At 44.6% G+C, this 15,460-nt stretch overlaps 2 protein-coding genes across 3 annotated transcripts in view; one reads left to right on the top strand and one right to left on the bottom strand.

The window, feature by feature from the left end:
• LOC125950451 (CD63 antigen) overlaps window positions 1-13,793 on the bottom strand; it is a 48,852-nt gene extending 35,059 nt beyond the window's left edge. For both annotated transcript variants that reach the window (XM_049678451.1, XM_049678452.1), the window contains exon 1: window positions 13,468-13,793. The gene's annotated coding sequence lies outside the window, so the exon portion shown is untranslated. The remainder of the gene's footprint in view (window positions 1-13,467) is intronic.
• A 577-nt stretch (window positions 13,794-14,370) lies between these two features.
• Window positions 14,371-15,460, top strand: part of LOC125950430 (5-methylcytosine rRNA methyltransferase NSUN4) — a 1,803-nt gene continuing 713 nt past the window's right edge. The window contains exons 1-2 of the mRNA XM_049678419.1: window positions 14,371-14,464; window positions 14,545-15,460. The exon at window positions 14,545-15,460 is cut by the window's right edge and continues 397 nt beyond it. Of these exons, the coding sequence (XP_049534376.1) occupies window positions 14,399-14,464; window positions 14,545-15,460 (982 nt within the window). The 5' untranslated portion in view covers window positions 14,371-14,398. The remainder of the gene's footprint in view (window positions 14,465-14,544) is intronic.

Here is a 15,460-nt window from a genome sequence, read left to right as displayed (position 1 = left end):
TTTATTTACGCGTATAGCAGCTAATGCTACCATTACCGGTTGGCGAAATTCTTACAATTCCAGTGAGTTCGACTACATGTTGAGCACTAGAATGAACATAATGAGTTGGAGCTAGAATTACCGAAAAAGCAACATAGCGCGACTGATTGAATTTGATTCGCTTTTAATCGATTCTACCTCAATCACGTCCACCACCTACCCCCGAGTTCGTTCATGCTGCACACATGCCAGGCACGTCTGCCGGCCAAAATCACGGTGGCAGAATATGCCGGTATATCGCGTCCCTATAGGGAACGGTGGCTGCTACTGTGCGAATCCAACACCTGCGTGTGACACCAAATGTTCAGAATCACATGTCACGTGCCACAGAGTGTAATGGCGTAATCGGACTGTCACGGCGGCTGGTCGTTGCCAAAGTTCGGAGCAAAATGGTTTCCTTCTAAAGAGCGCCTGGACTAAAAGACGTTGGAATCACAAAAGCCTTTGCTTAACAAAATGTTGCCAATCCTCTCTTTTATCGTAGGCACACCCCAATCGTTACTTACAAAACCCGATGTCGCGCATTGTAATGACGATGGTGATGATCAGACGCTAAGGACCACAGAACGCTACACCAGGAGCCGGAAGTCCTAAAGTCGTTTCTTCGAAAAAAAATGTTGTGGATTTTGCTACGGTGTAACGTGAAGCTTGTGATGATGCCGTGGCCAAGAAAGAGCGAAATTCACAGAAGAGTGGTGATAAGCGTGCACCGCATTCAAGCCATCACTTATTTCAATTTAACGATACGTCGGAACACAATTCATAAAGAAAAAAAAACATACAATCCGACAAACGTTATAACTTATTACAGTGTCCGGTGACACAGCACGTACGACAATCGTCCAGCCAGTGCCGCATCTCCCTGGTCGACATATTAATAGTACATGTGGCAGACAAAAAAATATTTTCCCGTAAATCCCCAGCCTCGCAAAACTATGGAAAATTGATTTATTTCCACAGCATTTTCTCGGTAGTGTCAGTATCGCAGTTACTTGTAAAGCGTTAAACCCATAAGCCGTTTGCTTCACTCTTTTGTGCAACGTTATGACAGCAAAACGAACTCCACTGTACACCACAGATTACTGCTTGTTCGTCCTGCTACAGAGCATACAACATACTGTTTGCCACTCTCTGCTAATAGACAATTCAGCGGAATTTTAAAAATTCATTCCCATCCGGGCTATGCAACTTGATGCGCTCCCGGTACACAAAATATGAATGGTATACGTGCCAAGCGAAAGCTCTCTGCGCAGTAGTCTGTCATCACTTCTGCCTAAAAACCATTTATGCCCAGAGCGCCCAAAACAGCCGACGTGTGTGCCTTTATGTAAGAAAGTTCGGACCACCATGGTGCTGTAACAAAAAATCTTCCCAACCTTAGTAGAACGATGATACAGAGAACATAGACCTGGTGCTGGTGTCGTTGGGGAGAATAAAATGAAACAAACCAGCAGGAGTAATGAAATTGCAAAAGTTTTTGTCCTAGGCTGTGGGCCCTTGGCTAACAAAGGGGAGAAAGAGATCAGAAACCACCATGGTCTGATGGTGGTGGCCCGCAACACTATCACTTCCGCGCGATGTTATTCGCGGCATTGCATTTAGAATGTGCAGTGGACGCAGTTAGAATGCTGCACCGTACCGGCAACATCTCACAAAAAAAATGAATATTGAAACTAGACCGCGAATGTGAAAAAGCGGACATAAAAGTAAAGGCAAATGGGTACCGACGATAGCACGATAATTGGTAACCAAAACGAGCTCATCCAGGAGCGATAGTATGGTGTGCTGTAATGGCGAAGCAAAGCATCTGTTGCATTCGAACCAGCCTGTGTTTCATAACTTTTCGGTTTCCTAAAACCCCACTTTTATGGCTGGTCCGGTATCATCATTCAAAGCATAAATGGTGTTTAGCAATGGAATAAATAAATAAATGGAATAAGCATGAAAGAATCTAAGGCATTCGGTTTACACGATCCATTTTAAATACATTCACTAAAATCCTACTAGGACATAAACAACATTACATTACATTACATTTAAAGATTCATACTGATGACCCGTGTGATTTATGCTGGTTAAACAAAATAACACATTAATCACTATCAAGAGTATCGTTATCTTCCCTTATAATCTTCCTCCTTATCGCCGCGATGCACAAACTGTAAAAGCCATCTCATTAAACTGATTCATACTCCGGAGCATCATAGACTTATGCATGAACAAAACTGAAGTCTCCGCATTAACGATAGTCGTCTTGCATTGAAGAAAGCATCGGTAACGTCCCACAGCAGCAGCAACGACCACAGAAACAAGAGTCGCGAATGCAATTATGAAATTACATTTTAATTTCTGGTCGCAACACAAGCTCACCGCAACGATGTTAAGCTGCGATGAGCCAACGAATGTTTTTGCTTTTTTTTCCTCGCGGCTACAAAAAGGAACTCGGCGACAGTTGCGTTTGCCTCGCAGCATGGTGTACTAGAACAATGTTAATGTAAGTCAAGGCACTAGGAACGGTCGCCATTCTAAAATGGCAGGAACGTGATTTTGCTTTCATCTGCAGACGTTACGATCGCAACAACCAGCACGCGATTATGATACTCTTGACACAATCATGCTGTTTGCTTGCCAGTTTTGTTAAGATGAAGCAATGCCGTGAGAACGAGAGACAGGATAGGATCCATTGTGGAACCTCAACAACGACGACAAAGACGACAACGCTGGTGCTGCTGCTGCTGCTGGCGATGGATGCAGATTTTTAATAAGTCCTGTGCCACGTTTGGCGAAGAAAGAATAAAGCAACGGAACGAACAGCTGCTGCTCTTGTCCGTGACACTAATGAGAAGCCTGGGAAAGTGCTCAGGAATATTGATTTTCCTCCTTCTCTTTACAGCCACGTTCTTCTTTCACTAGCACGTCACTTTGCAGGACTCTGACCCGAGTATGAGGCGTCTGGCTTAAGCTTGTAGCCGCAGCTCACAAGTGGTCCCTCTTTTGGGTGCGATATTGCTAGCTTCTTAGGCATTTTGATGAGAAAGTTTAATTCAAACCAAATTGCCACAGGAAACGGAGGTGCGCCGTTTAGAGAGAGAGAGAGAAAATCCGTGAAAATGAAAATCCTGCATGGCGATGTTCTTCTGAAAGTCTGTGCTTTGAAGCCAATGAAAAGAAAACAGCTCGTTTCCACATCAGTGAAAGTTCATTGCGCGAACGCGAACTTGGTCAGTGGCAGAAAATTAATTTGCTGGCTCAATGTGACCGTCGTTCTCTGAAGATGCTTAATCAGATTCCGATCTGCGGCCGAATTTTGCAATTTGCATTTTTGCGTAACGTTTCCACTTCATTTCGCATCAATGGCTTTAGTGTCCAAAAATGTATGTTAGGAAAATACTGTAGCAAGGTTTTTTCTATTCTGCTTAACCATAATGTCAAGTTTACCGAAAACCACGGCCGCATGCAAATTTCATAGATCATTCGCTTCATATGATGGCATTTTTTAATTGGAAAATCGCTTGAGAGCATTTCAATGACTGCTCAATTGAAACATTTTCAATTCTCACTCTGCTGTACACTGGGAGGTAAGAAATTGATGCGGAATAATATGCTAAATCAAATCAAATGATGACGCAGTGCCAAATACTATCCACTCAAATCGACCAGAATATTGATTGACTAATTTGCTGTCAATATCGATTTGAAATCATTCACGAAAACCACATGATGAATTTATTCCTCAGAATTTTTAGAAGCGCCAACGCGAAAGGACACCTGATTGGGCTTCGATTTTCAACATATAATAATTGGATTGCATTTGATGCATATTAGTGTTGTACCAAAAAGCTGTGACCACGCCATCATTTAATGGGAATATTTGGGCATGAAAACTCCATGATTTGATTTTGAGATTCTGATTCCTAACTCAACGACGAGTGATGTAAAAGCTGGAGTAAAAGCAAAATTGATCGGTTACATCATTGTCAGGATATAATATGCTCGACATGCTCGAAACATGCTGGCAGCTGTTGGGTTGTGGTGTCAACACGAACGACCCCACTTGTTTGCTGTTGGCGCATGCATATTTAGAGCAAGAGGAACATTCTGCAAAGCGAACACTAGACAGACAGACAGAAGCAGGCAACGCCGTGGACAGTGTATTTGTATGGTTTTCCAACAGACCCGCCGCCTTTCCCTGCCGGAGTTTATTTTCCCCACAAACACCGTCGGTGGCAATCCAGCAATGGATACATTTGTTCTAGATGTGTTCCGGATGCCCCTTTTCAATGATACCAGCGGGTTAGTTTTCATTCTACCGAGCATGGCTTCGTTTAAATGTACAAGTGCACATCGTTTGTACTTACCTCAAATATCGATCTACAGGATTAGTATTTGCTTCCAGTAAGTTTGACACGATTAGCCCGGAAACGACAACTAGACTGTTTGTAGCACTTCCGATGCAGAAGCGGTCTAGTGTGTAAGACGATACGAAGCAATGGATTTACTGAATCATCAAAGTGCACATAGATCATGTATGTGTGTTGTTGAGCCAACAAGAGTGCCGTCTAGCAGGTATGCAAACTTGTATCAATAGCTCGTTGATGCTATCCTATGGTAGTATGTTAATTTAACATCTAAGACAACATCAAATGAAAATTGTAGAATCACTTAGAATAAACAAAGTTACGATCCTGTCATGCCGGCATGTGAACCCTCTTCCGGGTTCATTGTCAGCTGCGAGCAACAAGCTATGAGGAACCTCGGCAACATAGCACCTGTGCAGTTGACCGGAAAGGATCCTTCAACCCTTTTTCAGTCGCACCCGCTACCCGCTATGTTGCGTGATTAAAATTGATTCCCTTCCGTATCCAAAGCGGTATGTCCGCAGTAAGTAATAGAACTTGATAGACAGGGAAAAATGGAACCGGACCCAGCATGACGACCCAAACACCTCCACGCCATCGTCAGTCTAGTCTATTTTATGATTATTTTATAGGAAAACTGTCATTTTCGGACAACTATTTCTGGTACGCACGGTACGCATGTTCTGCTAGTACACCAGACTTCAAGCAAAAGCAGTGCTGAGCTCAGATAGAAAGTCAGGGAGCAATTACGGGCAAAGGCCCGTACTAAACCCGTTCTATGCTACGCACCATTAATAATCGACATCCTGTCGTTCCCGTGCCATTAAGAATTCCGTTTTACCCTACCCACAAACCTATAATTACTGCCGTCAGTCAGTGGTGTGAGGATCGATTAAGCTACACAAAGGACCCTTGTTTCCGGCGTGTTCGAACGAAAAGCGGATTCGTTTTTCCCAATTAAATTGTATAGCAGCACTGCGTTGTCGTCATCACAGTATTGCAAAGAAGTTTTTCTTCTCTTTCCATCGAACGACTTTTTTCAATTTTCAAACACATCCCCTTCCACCGTAACAGCAATCTTAAATATCAAGCGATTGCTGGTAGGTGTTTGGGGTCATATCCTGCCGGCGAACGTAGGATAACGATTTACGCGTTGCTGCCAGCAACGCAATCAAACGGAAAAATCATTTTTCCTCTCCATCGTCAATATCGCCCATAAGTCAAGATCGGGCAGCAGTGATATCAACACACATACGTCAGTCAGTCAAATTTATCGTCCTTGCGTCGTCGACACATCCGGATCGCTTTTCCGGATCGGGTGCCAATGCGCAGTTTTCCGACTTTCATTCGTGACTCGCACGAGAAGCAATAAACGGTTGGATGATGAAATAATCTTTCTACGTACGTACGAGCAAAAACATAACAATCACGCGGTGGAATACCAACGAATCCCTAGTGCTCCTTCCCCCTTTCCGCGCTGCCGCGGTGGAGGGTGGATTTAGAAAATGGGAAATTACTTTCACCGTATGGAGCCACCGAAGAAATGGCTCCCATTTTCAACGATCTTGTCCTTATCGAGATCAAACGGCAATAAAAATACATTCACTACCCCCTCGAAAATGGTTCCCCAGGATAACAGGTTAACAGTCGATGCGGTCACCACCTTCACCAAAACGATTCACCACTTTTCTGGTATAACGAATGGGATTTTTCCTGGGGCCATATTCTTTCGGCCATCGCCCAGGAAGTCATCGGAGAGCAAAATAAAAAGCAAAAACTTCAAGTTCAAGATCTCTCGACACATCCGAGCCAGTTTGCGAGTGTCCCTGTGGTTCTGATTTTCTCGCAACTTTATCAGAACGACGACAGTCGACGTCGGAAGTGGCGACGACAGTCGGAAGTGGGAGACGTCGATTGTGCCTCGAGTGCTGATTTGCGAGGAGCAGGTTACAGATGGATACTTAGCGGCGAACAGGAAGAGCAGAGCAGCAGCAGCAGTCCCGTTCCTAAATTGAGATTTTTCTACGCCATCCAGCAGCAGGGGGTAGCTAAGATGTTAGAAAGAAGGACAAATGCACGCACCGTACGCCATCATCTTTTCCGTCGTCTTCAATTGAGGCACAAGCGAGGATACACACACATTTCGGTTCAGGCTGGGAGACATTTCGGTTCAAGGGAGTGCGCCACTCGCAAGAAAGGGAGAACATTTATGGAACGTGACTTTTGCTTTACGACAGATTGTCAATTTTATCGTTCGGCGTGGGGCGTACGGAGAGCCTTTTATCAGTGTGAACAGGTAACATTGCGCTGCTCTCATTAGATGGGCTGGGAGCTTTATGCTTGGAATAAAATATTTCATTACATTCATGGGCGCGAAACCAGAAGGCAAAGGATGATAATGAAGGCTAACGATGAAAAGGAGACACATTCAAGGGAGAAAATTTAATATTTTTGTTTGTTTTACAAGAAAGGCAATCTTCTGGAATGAACGTGAGCCTCATCGCTTATTTATACACGCATTCTTCAACAACTATCGACAATTCTAAACACAGTACTCACACTAGTCACAAAAACATCAATGTTTCACTATTTAGAAATACCATAAACATCGCAAAAATATATCCTAATATATCTAAACAAAAAATTAAAACAATTTATCCAAAGAAATCTCGAACAAAAACAAATCGTAAATTCTCATTCAAACCCGCGGTACCCTTCATTATCTGTTTCGAAGTTTGGATGAAATTTGTACCTAGGTAGCAGGAGCTTTAAAACATTATCTCAAGCTGGTATTGGAAAAACATAAATCCCAGCTTCCGAACCACAAAACCAATTTCCAACGCGACGAAAGCCTTTTCCCCGACAACGGTGGAAAACTGCCAACACAGAACTGCACTCCTGTGCGGTTAGGCGCACGAGCGATGGTTAACACAAACTCATTTGCGTTTTCCTGTTTCGTCGGAAAAGCTTCCGAAAAAAACCTCTCCTGAAACCGCAGTGTGGCGTTCAGCGGGATGATGGATACCTGCCAACCGACTGCGCAGACTTGGCGGAAGTGGCCATCATGTGGCTCCGGTATTGAGCTATCCTATTTTGCCCGCTCGTCCGCCTTCCGTAGCCATCATTCTCCATAAACGCGATTATCCTGGTTTAACCAATTTTTCACCGGCCACAACACGACCAGCAGCGAACGGAAGGGACTAGTAGAGCTTTACCCTCATTACCAGGAGAGATCAGCAGAAGCCAGTGGAAGGAAGAGGAATTAATCGAAAAGATTTTTCTCCGCTTTGGTGGTTTCTGCTACTCGGTGTCCTTTTCGTTTCTTCGACGAATATTTCCTCCTCGAGGTAAGCACCATTTAAGCCGATTGTTAATGCATGAACTGCGTGACGAGGAATTTATGATTTTCTCATTCGGCGAATCAGTTTGCCGCGGGTCTTTTGCCTTTTTGGTTTTGCTTCAAAAAAATTAACCAGAACCCCGGCACGGAAGTGTTGGAGCAAGAGCAAACAGAATCCCGAATGCCGCGAGCTGATTCTTCTAAATTATTCAATTTAACACTGCGCCTTTGGTGAAGGTGGTTTGAGCAGGCGCTCCGAGATAACACAAAAAATGGGAATTCCTCCACGAATCCGCTTTGAAACGGGGTCACGGGAAACCTCGCCCGGAAGTGATCCGTAAGCATGAGCGAGGTGCGCTTTTCAATTAATATCCTTTCATTTCGGTGCTTCTCATTTTATTCCCGAGGGAAAATGTTGAAAAAAGTTTTCACAAAAGCCTTCTGCCACGAATGGACCGAGTTTTTGTACGTTCGGTTGTGGGGTAGTGACTTTCATTAATTTATACCCTAACGTGCTAGAGGGCGCACACCGATTGCCTTTTATGTGGCGGTTGAGCTGATGCAGTTTCAATGCTATTTGACTAACACCATTCACTAAACTCAATGGTGAGTTACGGACAAAAGGGGATGAATGGGTCACGAGGGTAGAAGCATTGCAGGTGAAGGACGTATTGATCTGGACGAAATTATGCAATTCGCGGTTGCACAAAGGGAATTGATTTATGAGCCGCACCAGGCTTGGTTGATTAATGAAAAACAAACAGCTTCGTGTGGCCGCTAACCATGCTTTGAGTGCATTTCGTATCAGCCACTCATCTGATATTATGATCCATGAGCGTTCGCGAAACCAAACAGCTTCTTCCTTTATTGTTCTAGCTGTCTGATATGATGGTCTACGATGGTCTTAATTGGAAGCTTAGCAAAACAAGCGCACGAGTTCTCCAACAAGAGTCTTCTATTGGCATTCCAACTACACAAAACACTAAATGATCCATTAGCTGTAAACCTGCAGACACTTCGACATCCGTTCGTATATGCTAGAGGCTCTGCTCTGCTCTGCAACGAGCGCAAAGCAACATATCCTGGAACCTTTGTTTCCCAAGAAGGATCAGTCGTTGAAGTTTAATTTAATTAAAAACCCTCCATAAAGACGGGTCGGTTCGCACGGACGGAGCTGCTGGCTACAAAACGTTTCCTCGTTCATCCTCTGCACTGCTGGCCGCTGGCAAGACCGCCCGAATCTCAATCTTAATCAATGGGTCAAGAGCGTCAGCGAGCGTGTGCGTCTTGAGATGCTATCGATCGAATGAGGACGAAGGAGTGGAAGCAGAAGTTCTAGCTACGGCACTTCCTCCTCGTTCCCGGGAATGTATTGCTCGAAACCTTTTCCCTTTGAATGATCCTTCATTTCCCTTCCAACCGTGGCACCACATAGATGTGTATGTGTATGGTTGTGTACGTCTTCCCGGAGGACAGCATAAGCGTAGGCAACATTCCGATCGTGGCGCAACGTTTTCCTACGGTCCAGGCCCAGTCCCACCGGTTTGGTTGAGCCGAAACCATAAAAATGCTGATACCATTCTGCGACGACAGGCGCACGGCGTTGTCTTCTACCACCCAACAGCACACACTGGCCTCTGCCACCTTCCCCCCTTCCCCCCTTCCCTCCCTCTCACTAACGGTGCTACCTAGAACGAGGGCGTAAAAACCCCTATGAAATGAAATCATAAGACCCTCATCGGCATTGGCGCAGAGATGCTGAATTCCAACATGTGAAGCTGTTGATTGTGAGTATCGTTAGGAGAGATAAAGAGCGGGAGAGAAAGAGAGAGAGAGAGAGAGAGAGAGAGAGAAAGAGATACATAGAGAGAAAGCTAGAGGCAGAGAAGAAACCCTACGATTGTTCAACTATTTATGCGCCGTACGCGTGCTGGAGAACGCATTTTGTGGTAATAAAATTATCCAACAGGCGGTCTGATTGCACAAGACGCGCTACTACAGAGCTGCTACGCTGTTGGCGCGGGAGTTTGAAGTCAAATCAACTCATTGACACGCTGTCCCGAACCCACCGAGAGGTCGATACGATACGGAGCCAATTTGAGTGTAAAGCAGCACTCGGTTAAATCGGTTATGCTGGAGTGTTCGTTGGCATAATTAAATATCTAAATCAATTTAATAGAAGGTCGCACAATCAACTTTAACCCGGGCCGCATAAACGAACCGGCTGAATCAATCAATTATTCCTGTAGAAAAGAAGTTTGTCTATTTTTTGTTGTTTAGTTGAAGGTTTACTTGTTGTGCTGTTCCATGGTCATGGTTTGTGACTCAAGAAAGTCTGGTAGGCGGAGTTGAATCAGAATGTTTTTGCTGCTAGTAGCAAACTCGCGGTGTCTTATCATTTTACTGGAAACTGAGTCAAATTCAGCAGATACCGGATGATGACGGTCTCTGTAGCCAAATGAGCAACCGGTTACTGCTGATTAGTCTTATCAAATAAGCTTGGGCACTCGTTCGTAGTTTGTCACAAAGTGGGATGTCGATTGACTCATGGTAATGACCATTCGATGACTCTGTTCGGGGATCGGGGATCATCCCACAATTCTTTACGTATTTGCATAGCACATTCAAAGGCTTACTTACTAGCGAGATGCGTGATGAAAGCACTAAGCCTCTCTTTATCACCCAGAAAACAACTGAACAAATACATGAATCGGAGACGTCAAACTAATCGATAGCAAAGTGCATCTTAAAGCACAAATTTTGTGATTATGTCGTTCGGTTTCAACTGAATTTCACGGCAATTGACTGAGAAAACTCAATCTGAAAATGAAATTTGTGTTTTCCTCCCTTCGCTATGAATCACACATGATGCTTTGTGGTGAATGATGCAGATGACATACAGAAACATGTAGCACTCGGCGGAAATCATTTTTTGATAACATTGCTCACCCCGAAGCACGAATCATCTGTAATGCGTGGCCATGAGGGGGCGAACAGCGACATGATTAATCCCATTTCCTAACCACAATCCCTAGGCCGGTCGTGGTTGTTACCAACCAGCCAGCTGTGGTTTCGTAATGATTTGGGGCCCGATCCCAGCAGTGCTACCGGCGTGTACCCTAAAGCATAAGGTAACATTCTTTGATGTCGGTTTACACCAACGTCTCACATGGCGCTCCCACACCCATCCCAAGGTCAAGCCGGAGGAAGCAAAACAACAAGCAGCAGAAACATAGTGCTATGCAAAAATATGTTAAAGCGAACCATTAGAAGCTTGTTTCATGCATGAGGCAATCTATGCCCGTAGGATCCTGGCGGTACAAGCACAAGCATAGCACCTCGAGAAAGGCCTCTTTCGTACCGCCTCATTCCTAAGGCTCCAGGATGAGTGTTGTAAGAGCCATTTATGGTAAACACTTGAGAATGTGCCGCAGGTCACACATTGCGATAGGTGTTTGGGATGCGCGATGTATGTGATGTGAGAATGTGGTTCCTTGTGCCCACATATCATGCATACAAGATGTTTGGCAAGACATTGTCGTTCTATTTGTAAAGTAATTCGAAACGAGCATCATGAATCATGTCTTTATGTTGAATTTGCTGAAGTATTTCATCCTAATTTTGTCTTTTATATGATTTTATTTTATATAAATCAAAAAAAAAACTTGCTTGTGTACTCATTGCCAAGAAAACCTCAAAAACATAATTCGTTATTAAGTATGTAAGAAACAGTTCCGCAACTTTAAACAAGATGAGCAATAATAAGATAAAAGTAACTATAACATTGGAGCCAGCATAGTTAAAAAAGAAAACAGACATATCTAACAGCAGACCACTGATGTTTCTCATTCTCGACACTTGCTCAAAGCATCGCAGCATGATTTGCTAGATAGTAAATTGTCGTTTAATTAGTGGCATCTGGTTTGGTGGTAGAACTCTAAATGGTGCACCATAAATTTCGCACGCAAATGTGTTTGCATTTCAACCAGATCTATTCGTTAGTGCCAGCTTGTCAAGCAGCAGTCCCCGACTACTGACTGTTGCCGGCAGAGTACTGATTCCCATTCCTAATTGAAAAAGTTACGCCCAGCGCCTGCTGGGCAGTGGAAAACCGCAGTTGAGTGTCGGGTGAAATCACGCCTGCCGTGTTGCTAGGACTCGACCGCAACGAGAATTTTCACTCGTTCGGAAAAGTACACAGAGAATGCATTTTCGGTACAAAACTTCAAATCCTCTAGGAACCACTGAAGGCAAACTGCATATCTGTCGGATGGCATAGAGTGTGTCTAGAGCTGAGATTAGACGGGAGATGTTCTGTCGTCGGGGTTCATCTTTAAGCTTTTCTCAACGATTGGCGATGTCGCTTGGGCTAGGGGCTGGCTTCATCGATCGTATACGGTGCCCGTGGGGGCGTTCTTAATCATGCCAGGAATGGTACTGGAGCTTTCCACTGCAGTGCCCTTTGAAGTGCATACTAGACGCATTCGGTGCGACCCGCCTTGACCTTTTTCGGGAAGAACGTAAAAACCGATGGAAGATGCGCTGTGCTCTAGTGTACCCTCTTGACAACCCATCCTCGTTCCTCTTTGTTTATGGTCCGATGATCCTGGCGAAGAAGGATCGATTCGTTCTTGAGTCTAGGATGCGGGTTTGCTCCAGACGACAAGAACGAGATAAAATGCACTGGATTCGAATTTCAGATAGCTTCTTCATAATTGAGTATAATCTGAATTAAAGATGAAGCTGTTATAACTTTTTGATTTCTTTTGTTGTATCAATATTACCCGCAATTTTCATAAAAATAATTATGGCGGATATTTAGACAAGTACGATAAATAATTTATTACTCTTTCTTCTTTTTATGAAAAATATTTACGTCAAAATTAACGTAGTACAGCTGCTGCATGAACCGTTTTCCCCCAAGGTTTGCATTTTGAAAATAATTCCGCCTCGCCGCAACGGAACAAAGACACGGCAGTCTTCGCAGAAGGCGTGTCGTTGGTGAAACGTATGAATTGAGTTAAGTATACCTGCTTCGCCCGACAAAACCCTTCGGCAAGTGTATAGCAATTTCTCCAAAACACGCAAATGCTAGTGGCCTCAGAGTTTTCAATTTCACGAAACACGACGCGTCGACGGAACAATTTAGGTTTTCCATTCCATTTTCCCCCTTTTTGTTTTGATCGTCCCGCGCCGTATTCGTAACCACTGGAGACAGAGATAAACAAATTTCGAGAAAAGTGGAAAGCACGAGCGAGCTAAAGGACGAAATACGAAACCTTTCACGTTACTCGCGACGACTAGTATCGGTCTGGTACACCGGGTCAGACGCTGAGGGAAAACTCCAAGCGTTCGGGAGAGCGAGTTTCCGGCTCAGGGATTTCCCTAGCAACCGACAGTGTTTACTCCCTCCCGAATGGGCTATTCATCAGACGGGTGGAGTGGTATTGTTTTCTGTTCTTTTTTTCTCCATTTTCCCCAGCGTTGCTATCGTAATGGCGTCCCCAAAAAGTCGTAGCCATTGTCGCCGGTTACCATGGTGCACCATTCCACATTACAGTGCATAACGGTACTTCCCACCAGGAGTATATGAATAAAGCACGCGTCTAGACGAGATTAACAAACGATTTCATTAAACACACGTGTATGATACTAGACTTGTCACATTTTCCACATTTATTCGACTAAGCAGGGGTTTGCCTGAATATTTAAATTGAGAATTAAACCAACCTTTTCGATCCGTCGCACTCCAAAAACTTGCACTCCCAAATTTCGACCCCAGTAAGTGCACTGAACTTCAGGTGTAATGTAGGGCAATATCCACAACGCACTGCAGCAGAGAGGTGGGTAAATCACTGGCACATAGAGAGCACCTTTCTATTCCACGGTCGCTATGGTAACGGCTCCGTTACGAGGGCCACACTTTCTCGATTGAGGTGGTCTGTTCAGAACAAACCGACCAGAACAACACGCTCACCAAAGGCTACCGCGACGCGTTCCTTATCGCTCTTTTCGACGCGAATCACGATTTCAACGAGATACGATGCGTATTCAACGACTGCGAAGGGGAAAATGTACGGAATATTTGGTCGGTCGACGCGACTCCATTGTTGGGGTTGTTGAAGAAGCGTGGCGCATGACTGCCAGAGGAATTAATTGGTGCGGATTTTCCTCAATCTGAGTTTCTTTGCTTGTATTGTTGTGGAACTTGCAGCATTTGAATCATTTCCAGGACTTCTAGGTGGGAAGAAACTATCGTTTCATCATCTCCTTAGGGTTTTACAAAAAGTCTTCACAAAACTTTTGATAAAATCCTGTTAAGCTGATCCTCGCACGAATTAATTCATAGACCATATTTCTCTTTACGTGTTTAGAAATTCAAGACGAGAGTTGAATATTCTCCGTATTGATCATTTACCTCCGATCTCTATTGTCTAAAGAAAAACATTTAACCTGTTTCAAGGGTTTTTAAAATAATCTTAAACACAAAAGGATTACCGACTTTTACTCGACCATACTTTACTTCGCCGGAAACATACCGATAACCCAGTCGTCATAAAAATCTTTGTAAAAGTCGGGATTCAGTTGGAATAGCCCCTTACACCTCTTTTACTCGTTCTTCATGGCCAAGAATTGTTTTTTTTTTGCCGGGAATCACAACATGCTTCTGCCGACAAAAAGGATTTCTCTGATAATACGCCGGTTTCGACATAGTAAATCGCACTGGGTAAGTTGTTGTAATGATTGGAAATATTTATGGTCTCCTGTTCTCTAACCTGGTCCTCTCTTTCCCACACTGGCCACCAGTCCGAGGTGCAGAAGAAACAGTTTCCCAAAGATCGTGCGCTCGCCAATTTCGACGATTTCTACGGATCCGTGTTCGGGGCGCGATGGAAAAGTGTCCGCATAGCTCTCCAGAGCGAACACAAGTACCTGGCACTGGTCAACCAGTTCGGTGATACGGAACAAACGGTAGACCAACTGCAGGCGGATGGTGCGATCAGTTTAAGGGAAATCTACAAGGCTCGCAAAAATGCACTTGCCACCGATAATCCGGATCTGTTTACCGGGGGCAAAGTATTTCAGATGGCCGATCGTGTAGAAGCGTTCCGTGCCAATCGTCAGGTGGCCGAAGCAGAAAATATCTACCGTGCGGATCCGGCTGCCACTCCAGCTGGGCTGAAAACTGCTGGAAACGATGATGCCGAAGTAACATCCGCACCGCAAACCGACGTCTCCGATGCAAACGAAACGGTTGATTTTAAAAAATCCCTCGATAAGACACTCCGAGATGACACGGAAATCGATCATCAACGGATAGCGAGTGCAAGCGTTGGAACGGCAGCAATGCAGGAGTTCGTCCCGGCGACGAAGCTGAAAGGAATGGAGGATTTCGTATTCGAATCGGATCACTACAAGTACTACAGCAATACGACAGATTTCCCGCTAAAGATCGAAATGGAAGACCAGTTTACCATTCCCGAAACGCTGCACCTCTACACATACGAACGGGGCAATGTGTCCACGTTCCGTAGCCCGCGCAAATGTACCACGGGCGTACTGTCCCACTTTCTGTTCGACGGTGCTTCCTGCTTACCACCACTAGCGCTCGATGTGCAGCCTGGTGAACGCGTCCTGGATGCGTGCTCGGCACCGGGTGGAAAATCTTTGCTCCTACTACAAACCCTCCTTCCCGGTACAATGGTAATGAACGATCTACAGG

The sequence above is a fragment of the Anopheles darlingi genome, chromosome 2 (genome assembly GCF_943734745.1).
Source record: "Anopheles darlingi chromosome 2, idAnoDarlMG_H_01, whole genome shotgun sequence".
NCBI classification, from domain to species: Eukaryota; Metazoa; Arthropoda; class Insecta; order Diptera; family Culicidae; genus Anopheles; species Anopheles darlingi.
The sequence above is the reverse complement of the archived record's forward strand: the minus strand, read 5'-3'. Positions and strand labels throughout refer to the sequence as shown.